Here is a 13193-nt window from a genome sequence, read left to right as displayed (position 1 = left end):
CCTCTATTACACGTAACCTTTATATAATGTAGATTTATGGAATGATTGACCTTGTTATTAGATGTAAATCTCTGTATATTGCTGTACTAATTTGATTGTTTTATGTCAGAAATACTCTGAAAAGCACAGTAACAAACCAGGGCTGGTGGCTCACACCTGTAATCCTAGCTACTCAGGAGGCAGAGATCAGGAGGATCGCGGTTCATATCCAGCCTGCGGAAATAGTTCCGCAAGACCCTATCTTGAAAAACCCTTCACAAAAATACAGCTGCCAGAGTGGCTCAAGGTGAATGCCATGAGTTCAAGCCCTAATACTGCAAACAAACAAAAAAGTGTATCTGTGTGCAATAATTAGCCTTTGCTTTTTCTGATGAACACATGAAAATGAATTAAGACTTTCAACTGAATACCATACATCCCTGAAGTTTGCTAAATTTAGGAGGTATCTATTTGGAAATAGAACATATGATTATATATTGTCATTGTCACTCCAGAAGTGGATTGATGTCTGCATATAGCAGACTGCAGAGAGAAAATTTTTTAGTATTACATAATTGAGTCCTCTTTGAAAGAACTTAATTCACTTAATTTCTTATTTCCAAATCTATGAATTTTTGTCATATATTTTTCATGCTATCCTTGTTTTAATTTGTGTTTGTTGTTTTTAGGTATCGCATGTACAGGAAAAGCCAAACAACAGGCTTCCCTTCTCTAATTACAATTTTTTCAGCACCAAATTACTTAGATGTATACAATAACAAAGGTAAGTGTTTTCTAATTCACCCTGAAGTCTTATATAATACGTGCATTTAATTCTTAAACTGTCTTATTTTTGTCTCATTGTAAGCTTTTTCATTCATTTTTCCCTTACTTTTTCAGTTGACGTATGTTGCAAATTTGTGACTGTATTTAGAAATATAGGTTCAGTTTGTCAGAGATGGGGCCCAGAAACTGATAATTCTTAAATATTTTTCAAGACATTGCTAATGTATAGTAAGACTGCCAGTTGCTGCCCTGGTAGATATAGACTTTTTAAAAAATTATTTTTAAATGACTTTTAAATGATTTTAGAGATTTAAATATGAATAGTGTGATTGTGCATGTAAATAGTTAGCAAAAAACATGTATAGTAAGCTATAGCTTGAAACTCAAATTATATTTATTAAGCATCCACCATGAATCAGTGATAGGCTCATCCATGTTCATTTTATTTAAAAATAAAGTAAATTTCAAGGTAAACAGCATTAGCTGCTTCTCCCACTTTTTTATTATGCAGAGTGAGTCCCCATGGTTAATTTCCTTGTCCAAGTTCACTCAACTAGGAAGTAAGGAACTGGAATGAAACCCACACTTCTGGTTCTGTGTCCTATGCTTTCTTTCTGAAATTCCATTACCTGTGTGCCTGAAATAAACAAGGAAGTGCTACAAGGACATTATTACTGACTATAGGGGAAAAAAGAAAGAGCAAGTGCTCCATTATGACCTTCTTTTATAAGGTAATGTCTTTGTTTGGAAATGATGTAAAGTGTTCCAGGTCTGTCAGGATAGGTGATAAAATGTGGAAAGGAGATAACCTTTATATAATTTCCTTTCTGGAAATTATATAGACAGAATATCTGAGTATAACCTTCAGAGAAAAGTGGAGACAGAAAAAGAAAAGGCAATCAAATAATACCTATGAGGTGAAATATAGCAGTGGGCGGGTAGGGGTAGGAGAAAAGGCAGCTTAGTTTCTGAGCCAATCTGAAAAACTCCTGTAATTAGGAATGATTCCCATGTATAAGTGAGGTATGATGGGTGTCATTCTGTCCTGATGCTGATGTCCAGGATGCCTCATAGGAGCCTTGACCACTGTTATTTCTAAGTGCTAGTTGAGAGTCCTCAGTACTTAACAGGTTGTTGTCTTTCTTTCCCCTGTGTTCTACTTTTCCTGTGTAGGCCTTCCTACTTCCTCTTGCTCAGATCTAAACCCTTATCCTCATACCTTCTAGAGCTATCAGTTATCCTACTCCAAAAGGCAAACCAGGTATAATCATGCTTTCTGACATCTCATCTTCTTTTTTACCTCCTCCTGTAGTCACCTGCTCTGTTCTGCAGATAGAATGTACTACTCTCAGATTCCCCAAGCCCAAAAAGTGACATCTATTGGATGGTATTTGCTGTAGCCACACATTCTTTTTCAAGAGCATTTCATGGATCCTCCTCTATAGCCAGGGAGTGTTATAAGTAGACTCAGTGCAAGTCCTGTCATAGCAATGGTGGGGCTGCAGGGTGAAGGGGTGGGAGTGGGGGGTTGGGCCACACAGGATGAGATAATTCTGAGAGAGGCAAGAAAGATGCAAAGTACAATGAGAATGTTCTGTGTATGCCATGTGCTTGTAAGGCAAGCACATGAAGACATTTACTAACAGTTTATAAGACATGTTAGTAAATGAGAACATGAAATACCTTGGACAAGGGGTGATTTTATAAATGGTCAGAGAAGGCCTAGCTTAGGATAAATTGTGATCTGGACTTCAAAGAATGATCAGTGTTTAGTAGGAAAAAGGGTAAAGCCAAGGCCAGTCATTTTTTTTTATTGCTTTATTATTCATATGTGCATACAAGGCTTGGGTCATTTCTCCCCCCTGCCCCCACCCCCTCCCTCACCACCCACTGTGCCCCCTCCCTCTCCCCCCCACCCCCTCAATACCCAGCAGAAACTATTTTGCCCTTATCTCTAATTTTGTTGAAGAGAGAGTATAAGCAATAATAGGAAGGAACAAGTGTTCCTGGTTGAGATAAGGATAGCTATACAGGGAATTGACTCACATTAATTTCCTGTACCTGTGTGTTACCTTCTAGGTTAATTCTTTTTGATCTCACCTTTTCTCTAGTTCCTGGTCCCCCTTTCCTATTGGCCTCAGTTGCTTTTAAGGTATCTGCTTTAGTTTCTCTGCATTGAGGGCAACAAATGCTAGCTAATTTTTTAGGTGTCTTACCTATCCTCACCCCTCCCTTGAGTGCTCTCGCTTTTATCATGTGCTCAAAGTCCAATCCCCTTATTGTGTTTGCCCTTGATCTAATGTCCACATAGGAGAGAGAACATACGATTTTTGGTCTTTTGGGCCAGGCTAACCTCACTCAGAATGATGTTCTCCAATTCCATCCATTTACCAGCGAATGATAACATTTCATTCTTCTTCATGGCTGCATAAAATTCCATTGTGTATAAATACTACATTTTCTTAATCCATTCATCAGTAGTGGGGCATCTTGGCTGTTTCCATAACTTGGCTATTGTGAATAGTGCCGCAATAAACATGGGTGTGCAGGTGCCTCTGGAGTAACCTGTGTCACAGTCTTTTGGGTATATCCCCAAGAGTGGTGTTGCTGGATCAAATGGTAGATCAATGTCTAGCTTTTTAAGTAGCCTCCATATTTTTTTCCAGAGTGGTTGTACTAGTTTACATTCCCCCCAACAGTGTATGAGGGTTCCTTTTTCCCCGCATCCTCGCCAATACCTGTTGTTTGTGGTTTTGCTAATGATGGCTATTCTGACAGGGGTGAGGTGGAATCTTGGTGTGGTTTTAATTTGCATTTCCTTTATTGTTAGAGATGGTGAGCATTTTTTCATGTGTTTTTTGGCCATTTGAATTTCTTCTTTTGAGAAAGTTCTGTTTAGTTCACATGCCCATTTCTTTATTGGTTCATTAGTTTTGGGAGAATTTAGTTTTTTAAGTTCCCTGTATATTCTGGTTATCAGTCTTTTGTCTGATGTGTAGCTGGCAAATATTTTCTCCAACTCTGTGGGTGTTCTCTTCAGTTTAGAGACCACTTCTTTTGATGAACAGAAGCTTTTTAGCTTTATGAGGTCCCATTTATATATGCTATCTCTTAGTTGCTGTGCTGCTGGGGTTTTTAAAGCAGCAAACACTTGTGTATAAAACCAAAAAATTTTTAATTTTTTGGGTTGGACCAGAATGGGGCCTTGGGGTACCACCAAGAAGTACACATACTCATTATGTCATATTGCATGTACCACAATGCCTCTGTAATCTACCTTAAGTGTATGAAGTATGGACTTAGGTTTTTATTATTCTCTATGGTATTTAATTTTTTCTATTAAACTTAAAGGAGTGTCCTCAAAAAGCCATTTTCTTGTCAGAGACTGATTGCTATGTAGCATGTACTAACAAGTTTTCAAATAACTAAACAAAACCCAAGACAATAAAAATAAACAAAAAGAATTTTTTCCATAAAAGGAGGCTTACACTCTTTCCATTGTTCATAATACTAAGTTATACAATGTTGCTTGAGACTAGTAGCCTTCTCTCACTAGTCGTCTTCTCTCACATATGGTATATATTGCATCTTTGTGTATAGTTCTGATGTGACAAGGAACTTAAAAAAAAAAGAGAGATCAGTGGGTCACTGTCTTTCAGATTTGCAATTTTTCACTTGCTTTAAGGAAGATCATAGGCTTTCAGGAAAGGAATTAGAAATGTTTCATTTGGGGAACCTTTTCATAAAGAAGAAATTCTTTTAAGAGAAAAAGATAAACTGATAGGAAGAAGAAAAATATATTCTTCAGTTTGAGCATAATTTCAGGTCTTTTGTGTGAAATTTCTGAAGCACTTTAAAGCTATTATGCAAACAATATATACAGAATGTGGGAGTGGGAGTCAGTTACTCACTGCTAAGGCAAGATTACTCTGTTTGAGTAAAATCAATCAACTAGAATTTTAAAAACCGGTGCAATAAAATTGGGTTACAAGCACCTCAAAAACACAATCAATAGAAAAATAACAGTGAAGAATCTCTGAGTTAACCATTTTATTCTTAGACACAGATAAAGGTAAAGAACTCTGGAATTGTACCCTAATAGTTATAGTTTGGTGTATAATACTCCTGCAGATAAAGAGAGCAGTGACACTCTGACATGATGAAAGAATAAGAAAAATAGGTTTATTCTTGCATCTTAAAACCAGTAATAGTTGTGGTTGGATGTATATTTAAATGATCACTAATTCTGACTAGTAGTACATACTTACAGTTAATAAGCAATTAGAAAGTTACACAGTTGGAGTGTTCTGTCCTTTGGTGTAGCCTGTGTGAATTCAGTGAGTTCTTTCCTATCCCTAACATAGTCATTTTCTCTTCCATCTGTCTGTTTCTTTTTTCTCACTCTGACAACTCCTGCAAGATTCCTGGGCAAAAGATGCAAGTTTGAATCATAGTTGTGCCATTAAGTTAAATTAATAAATTTAACTTATTTAAATTTATTGGATATGCAATGACATCTCTATAAATGAGGGAAAATGTGCTTTGTGAATAAAGCATCGAAATACTTTGAAACAAAATGTTATGCAATATTAAGATATTAACATTATTGAATATTTTATGTTACTGTTATACCACATGTAGTACAGCAGAAGTTGGCAGGAAAATAATCCTCTTCATCTTTTTATTTATAATGTCACTATATATTATTTAATCTGCCATTACAACCTGTCTGTCCACTTTTCATTGGGTGAACCCTTTACCCAACTTGATCTGCTCATTGCACTAAAGAACTTTCAGCTTTCCATCTTTCCACATCTTTGCGCACATACTTCTTTCCATTGAAAATAGTTGGCTTCTACTTCTGTCCATCTCAATAGACTAGACCCACTACATCTGTGTTCTTTGAAGACTTTCTTCTTTGCAGACATGCAATGCCGGTGACGTTTTCTCTTATACATAGCACTTGCTGTTTCTGATTAGCTGTCCCATGTATTTCAGTTACATGCCAATCAGGATGAACACAGTTTAAAACATGAGGCTCTTTAGTACACATTGTACAGCCAAGTTGCATGCCGGGTAAGCAGTCAGTGCATTCATTGATTGAAGTAATTTTTTTCTTGAGGAATTAATGGTAAGACAGTGCCCAAGAGTACCCTATCAGTATTGACCCAGAGATTATTATCTCACTTGAAATCACTACTAGAACCAGTACTGAGACCCTGTCCAAATTGGAGTTAAACATTTGCAGAGCACTTTGCCCATTTGAATTGCTTTTCTTGTATGAATCATATCCCTAAACAAAAAGAAATTTCCTAATGACCCAAATATACAGACAGAAGAAAAATGCAGTAATCACAGTTAGCATTTTTTTTTCATAATTTGCCATCTATAAAAGTGACTTCAGCCTCATCCACTTACCAATACAATAAACTTTATCAAGAATTTACTGTGTGCCAAGCACCATGCTAGGTATTGGGGATATAAATTAAGCAAGAAGACATTGCCTGTGCCCTAGTGTGCTTTATAGTCTGGTAGTATGCTCAGTATTAAATAAATAATTCCACCAATAAATATTTAAGCATATTTGAAAAATGCTCCAAAGAAGAGTATCATTATAGAAAGGTAGAAATTACTCCATAGTCACAGGAAATGCTTACCTAGGCTTTTTTAAGTATAAGATTTAAGAGTAAAACCACTTCAGATTGAGAAATACTGGGGCAAATGTGAATACTGCTTTCAGTAATTCATTTTGTTCAAATACTTTAATGAGCCTCTGAAAAAAATGTATTTTACACCTTGCTATAAATAGGTAGATCTTTTTTTCTATCTAGAGATATGCTCATCTAAATAAATTACACTTATTCCATCTGTGTTTCCATGAAGGCTTATTTCTTTGAATTTGTTTCAGAATAATCTAAAGTGGGACCAGTTCTCTGAAGTTCAAATGAGTTCTTGGGTGGGTAGGTGACTGGACAGATGAATGGATATATGGAATAAATGCGGAAAAATAGAACCATTCATACCAGGGGTTTATCTCAGTTCTAGGAAAAGCTACTGACAGTGGAGACATACCTGAGTAACTTCTCTGCCTCTTGCTATACAGCATCTTAAACTCACTCCCCAGGCTAGAGGTGTGGCTCAAGCTGTAGAGCTCCTGCTTAGAAGCACAAAGCCCTGAGTTCAAACCCACATACTGCCAAAAAGAAAGGAAAGACAGAAAGAAAGAAAGAAAGAAAAAAAAAAAACAAAAAATACCCAAAACCTCATTTCCCTACAAAGCTGAGTCATGTTCTACAGAGTCTGAGTCCTGTCTCAAACATGAGCATAATCTTAAGCACTGACACATTTTTTAAAAGCATTTTTGTGCCCTTTTAGCTGCAGGCATAAGTAGTATCATGAGTTGCTTTAAAAGTTGGATAAAATTAAAACAGACTTTTCCCCATCACCACAGTTTTCTCAACCCTTACTTTTTTTCTTACCATCATGTGTGAGGCAGAGTTGTTGATATAAATTTAAACAAGACAAATGTGATCCAATAGCCAAGTTATGGAAACAGCCAAGATGCCCCACCACTGACGAATGGATTAAGAAAATGTGGTATTTATACACAATGGAATTTTATGCAGCCATGAAGAAGAACGAAATGTTATCATTTGCTGGTAAATGGATGGAATTGGAGAACATCATTCTGAGTGAGGTTAGCCTGGCCCAAAAGACCAAAAATCGTATGTTCTCCCTCATATGTGGACATTAGATCAAGGGCAAACACAACAAGGGGATTGGACTTTGTGCACATGATAAAAGCAAGAGCACACCAGGGAGGGGTGAGGATAGATAAGACACCTAAAAAAATTAGCTAGCATTTGTTGCCCTTAACGCAGAGAAACTAAAGCAGATACCTTAAAAGCAACTGAGGCCAATAGGAAAAGGGGACCAGGAACTAGAGAAAAGGTTAGATCAAAAAGAATTAACCTAGAAGGTAACACACAGGCACAGGAAATTAATGTGAGTCAACTCCCTGTATAGCTATCCTTATCTCAACCAGCAAAAACACTTGTTCCTTCCTGTTATTGCTTATACTCTCTCTTCAACAAAATTAGAAATAAGGGCAAAATAGTTTCTGCTGGGTATTGAGAGGGAGGGGGTGGAGTGGGTGGTAAGGGAGGGGGTGGGGGCAGGGGGGAGAAATGACCCAAGCCTTGTATGCACATATGAATAATAAAACAATTTAAAAAAAAGATAAATGTGATCAATCTAAAGATCTCTCTCTTTTTTTGGGGTTTGAACTCAGGGCCTTGAGCTTGCTAGACAGGTGTCCTATCAGTGAGTCACATCCCCAACCCTTTTTGCTTAGCTGTTACTGGGGTAGGGTCTTAGTAACTTTTTGCCCAGGCTAGCCTCTCCATATGATCCTCCTATCTTCAACTCCAACATAGCTGGTGTTACCAGCATGAGCCACCCACCACACCCCACCCAAGATCTTTTATATTGGTTTTGAGCAGCAGTTTGGCTCAGATCACATATTTGAATATTAAAATTTTGAACATATGTTCATGGTAATGTTTGTTATTTGATATTTGCTAACTAGTTATAGCTAAATTTGGGGGGCTTGGGGTTTTTTTGCTTTTTTAATTTAAGCTAAACAATAAGTAATATACTTATCTTTAAAAACTTCATTTTTTTACTTACTTAGAAAGCATGATTTTTTTTTAAAGACAAGATATTGCTATGTAGCCCAGACTTGCCTTAAACTCATGTTTCTACTTTCACAGCCTCCTGAGTGATTAGATTCCAGGCATGTGCTGCCACACTCATCTAACATTCTCATTCTTTAGTGGTTGAATTATACACACTAGAAAAATAAGCTCTTTCTAATGTTTATTAAATGTAGAGGAGGCCTACTAAGAAACAGTATGAAATGTCAAAATTAATGAAGGAACAAGCAGAAACTATAAAAAAGACTCTTAATGTTAACTCTTTTTATTATCAATATAAGGTGCTAGAAATTTATGTAGACATTTAAGACTGAAGAGAACTTGAGATTAGAAGTTTTGAGTGGTTTTCCAAGAAATTACTCCTCTAAGATGACAGCATAAAATCCACTGCATCGGCTTCAGCAGAATGTTCCTGTTTTATATCCAGGACTCTAATATGTCAAATTAACCCAACCCTGGCTGTTATCATTCCCTTTACCGTTGTCGTCTTGAGTGATACAGGTTTCCTTTAAAATCTTAGGCTAGTATTATATCTAGTAAGCTTTCAACAGCCCCGTGAATTACCTTATAAACTTAATTATAATGATAAAACAATCTAGGGCACAGAGGGATGGAATACTTTTCCCAGGGTTAAATGCAGAGATTGAAACTCAGCAGGCTGACTCCAAGGCCCCTGCTTTAACCTCTCTCTTCTCTTCTGCCACCACTTTGTAATGTGAAAGTTCTCAGGGCAGTGTTTGCAGAATCCTCTCCTCAAAGCATGGCTCTGTTGTGTTTAGGTGACTCTAACTGCTCTTCAATAAGAAAAAAAAAAAAGCTCTTAAAATGCAGAGTTATTTGTTATCACTTTAAATTTTCATGAATGTTATCATCCAGATACTTGCATTATTGAAGGAATGGAGTTAGAGAATGCCTTTTACATTTTTCTAAAATAAATAATTCATCTCTTCCTTTAAAATGTATCCCCTTAAGCACTTGTGCTTTTGTTTATTCAGCTCCATAGGGAAGTATCATTGCTGGAGGCCAGTTTTTAAATAGGGTAGTGTTAGACCAGCATTCTCTGGCTTCAATTTAAACATTTAATTAATGGGAGGGAGGATGAAATAAGAAATAACCATTAATAACTCATTGAGATTTAATGTTGAAGAATTACTCCCACTATATATTTTAATTGAGTCAGTCTACATGTAATCTACATATACAGATGCAATACATCTGTGTTCTAACAAATAACCATTTTGATTTCTTAAAATTCACCTTTAATTGTAAATTCATCCAGTCAAGTAACTGTAGAGCTTCAACAAAGTAATAGCACAAGTAGTTTTTCACAGAGGTGAAAACCTGGAGAATTACTGGGTTTTAGTTCTCCAAGTTATGTGAGACCTTCAAAAGGGACCAAGGCTCCTCCTCCATGAACCCTCCATACATTTTCATACAGATTCATTGTCGAATGCTCTTTTGCCAGTTGAACATGAAGTTGCATCTTAGGACACTAAAATCCTTTTTCTAATAGTTCTGATAATTAGAAGATTCTTACATGGTGCTGAAACCTACTAACCAGACAATGTCAAATAGTCTTTGTTAGCATCATTTCCACTGAAAACAGTGTTGATAGCAAGTGTAGGTACTTATAATAATATGGATTAGGACATAAAGTTATAGCCCAGATGAAACTGTAAGGAACTTATGGTGATTGTTCCTTGAGGAATATGCCATTGAACTGTTCATTCTTCAGGTGCCAAATATTTCATCTGTTATAAATACATGTGTATTATATTAATCATACGTATTATTTTATTATGTGTATTAATCATATATATTATTTAATTTGATCTTTGTACTTTGAAAAGGAGAGGTCAGATATTATCATTCTTACGTTACAATTTTGGAAGGTAAAGTTCAAATAAAGAAGTATTTACCCAGGTTCATACAATTGCTGTGATAGAGCTAGTATTTCCAGTGCTACCTATTTTCCACACTCATAATTTGAAGATAAAGAGTTTAGGCTCTGAGGTGGCATGGTACCTCTTTCTTAAATTCCTTCATTGCACCCTTTAGGCTTCTGTTTATATAGGGCTAGTTATATTTTCAGTATCCTGTTGAGATGTATGTCTTACAGCTCTGAAAACATGGTTGTCTTTTCTCCTACCTTTTTTTTTTCTTCTCTTTCTCCCTCTTATCCTGGGTTTTTCTGTTTCCTTTCTTTGATCTTTCCTTCATCCAATACAATTGAGCATCATCTATATGCTAGATCCAGTACTGTTTAGTGCTGGTATATACCTTGGTTCTTGCATTCATCTAGAACGAATGCAAGAATGCAAGAATTCGGACAAGACACAAAATATAGTGAATATGATAGTAAAGTTTATTAGGAAAGAATTTAGTATAATGGAATAAAAGAGTGGAGACATGGAAGTGGGAAAGCAATACTTCTGGTTCCCCAGGAAATGGTAGTAAAGACTAGAAATGGTGATCCTCATTTCTAGTCTTGGAACTGGGGGAATACGTGTGGTCACATCTGCAACTTTTGTATGTGTGTGTGTGATACTGGGGCTTGAACTCAGGAGCTTCACCTTGAGCCACTCCATCAGCCCTATTTTTGTGAAGGGTTTTTCAAGAGAGTCTCATGGTACTATTTGCCTGGGCTGGCTTCAAACTGCAATCCTCCTGAATAGCTAGGATTACAGGCATGAGCCACTGGCACCAGGCATGTCTAGCAACTTCTAATCATTAAGATAACGGATCTAGACACAGATGTTTTACCCAAAACAGAGGGACAATAGGTTGATGTTAGGACTTCCCCTTGCTAGACATGCCTTTTATTCTTTTCGTCCCCCTGCCCATCCAAGGAGTCTTGTAGCCTGTTAACATTTTAAAGAGGAAGACAGATACAGATAGCCCCTTTATGTTTCCCAGTTCTTGTAACTTAACCTCTAAAAGGAAGTGGGAGGGGAAAAGCTGCCGTAGCTTTTTACTTTTTACTTTCTCTTCCAATGTCTGAGTCTAGCCCTTTTAATATTTATTTAAAATAATATAACTTCCCTGTCTCCTCATCTGCTACCTAACAACACTATGAAAGTATAAAAGGTATGTATGCCTCATCATACTTTCCATCACCCTTCTTGTATTACTTTACCCAAAATTCTATGTTTGAGTAATAACTGCATTCAGAATTTGCTAATACCATATTACAAAGAGAAACACATTCTAGAACATGCATGTGCACTGTGCAAGCACATATGAATCCTAAGATATGCTCTGATCCTTTCACAGAAATGTATAGTGCAGTCTCCTTCCTTCATTTGGGTAAGATAATATCATCCAAATTTTATGTGTGAGTCTTATAACAGAGTTATTGTGGGTGTCATGAGGGATACACATAGAAGGATAAAAGATCTGTTAAAGTTAAAAAGGCATTCCTGCCTAATGTGTAAGAAGAGTGAGGCAAGAGCTAGATGTGGCCATAAAAGAATTAGATATGGTGACATACGTATGTGTCCTTGATACATGTAATAAGTAGAATTTCTGTACTCTGGCCACAAAAACAAATACAAATAATTAGTAATTATGTAAAATGATGAATATGTTTTGTTACCTATATATATATCCCATAACATCATGCTAAATACATGAAATGTATACAGTAAATTTTAATTTTTAAAAATTATTATCTTATGGTTTCAGATAAGAGATATATTGTTTGTATCCATTAATTAAAATAGGTTGTTTGAAAGTCATTACCTAGTACTTAGGGATAATTTGCCTGTAAAGAACTCTGTGTTAGGGAATGAATCACATAACGTATGCATTAAATTTCTCATACAGACCATATTATTAAGTTCAAGTTAAATGAAAATCAAAGACTCGATCTATCTTGATTTTTTTGTTTGTTTGTTTTTTGCAGTACTGGGGCTTGAACTCAGGGCCTCCACCAGTCCTATTTTTTGTGAAGGGTTTTTTGAGATAGGGTCTGGCAGAACTATTTGCCTGGGCTGGCTTCAAACCACAGTCCTTCTGATCTCTGCCTCCTGAGTAGCTTGGATTACAGGCACGAGCAGAGACCAGTGCCTGGCTGAGATGTATCTTAAGTGACTTTGCCATATCCTTCACACCTGAGCTCCTGAGCTGTAGCATAGAAGTGAGTTACAAGGATAATCCTTGTTCACCAAATACAGTAACTAACAGGATAATGGGTGGAGGCAGGGAAGAGGAAATGGGAGTTAGAAGTCAAATTTAGAAATGCAAGGAATTGTAAAGATAGTGTGTTCATATGTGCTGTAGTATATACTGCAGAAAGTATACATATATATCTTTACAAAATCCTAAATGACAATTCTATTTCCCAAAAGTAATCTTTATGACAAAGTACAGATTTAAGAAGTATGTAGCATCTCTCCCAGAAGCAAAAATTCCTTGCATGCAGTATAATTCGAAAATGCTTCTATAAAATATTATGAGTGTATGGGTCCTACCTCAAGAATTTTGTCCACCAAATTCTATATCTCCTTCTTTGTAGGTAGGACTGTGCCAAAGGAACACATAGATAGTTTTTCTGCTAGGGCATCTGTGGGTGGAAAAATTGGAAGGAAAACACATCCTAGATCTGTTATGCAATTTTTTTTTTTATATTTCTGGGTGAATTATAATGATTCTGATTCTGGAATGACCCATTTGATTTTCTGTCATTTTTGTTTCTTTTTTGTCCCTCTTAAA

At 36.4% G+C, this 13193-nt stretch overlaps 1 protein-coding gene across 3 annotated transcripts in view; it reads left to right on the top strand.

The window, feature by feature from the left end:
• The window catches only part of Ppp3ca (protein phosphatase 3 catalytic subunit alpha), a 314520-nt gene that overhangs the window by 256340 nt on the left and 44987 nt on the right, over positions 1 to 13193 (top strand). For all 3 annotated transcript variants that reach the window (XM_074041435.1, XM_074041434.1, XM_074041436.1), the window contains exon 8: positions 669 to 763. In XM_074041435.1, the coding sequence (XP_073897536.1) occupies positions 669 to 763 (95 nt within the window). The remainder of the gene's footprint in view (positions 1 to 668; positions 764 to 13193) is intronic.

This window comes from Castor canadensis, chromosome 9 (assembly GCF_047511655.1).
Source record: "Castor canadensis chromosome 9, mCasCan1.hap1v2, whole genome shotgun sequence".
NCBI classification, from domain to species: domain Eukaryota; kingdom Metazoa; phylum Chordata; class Mammalia; order Rodentia; family Castoridae; genus Castor; species Castor canadensis.
Note: the sequence above shows the minus strand (reverse complement) of the source record. Positions and strands in the feature narration are given on the sequence as shown.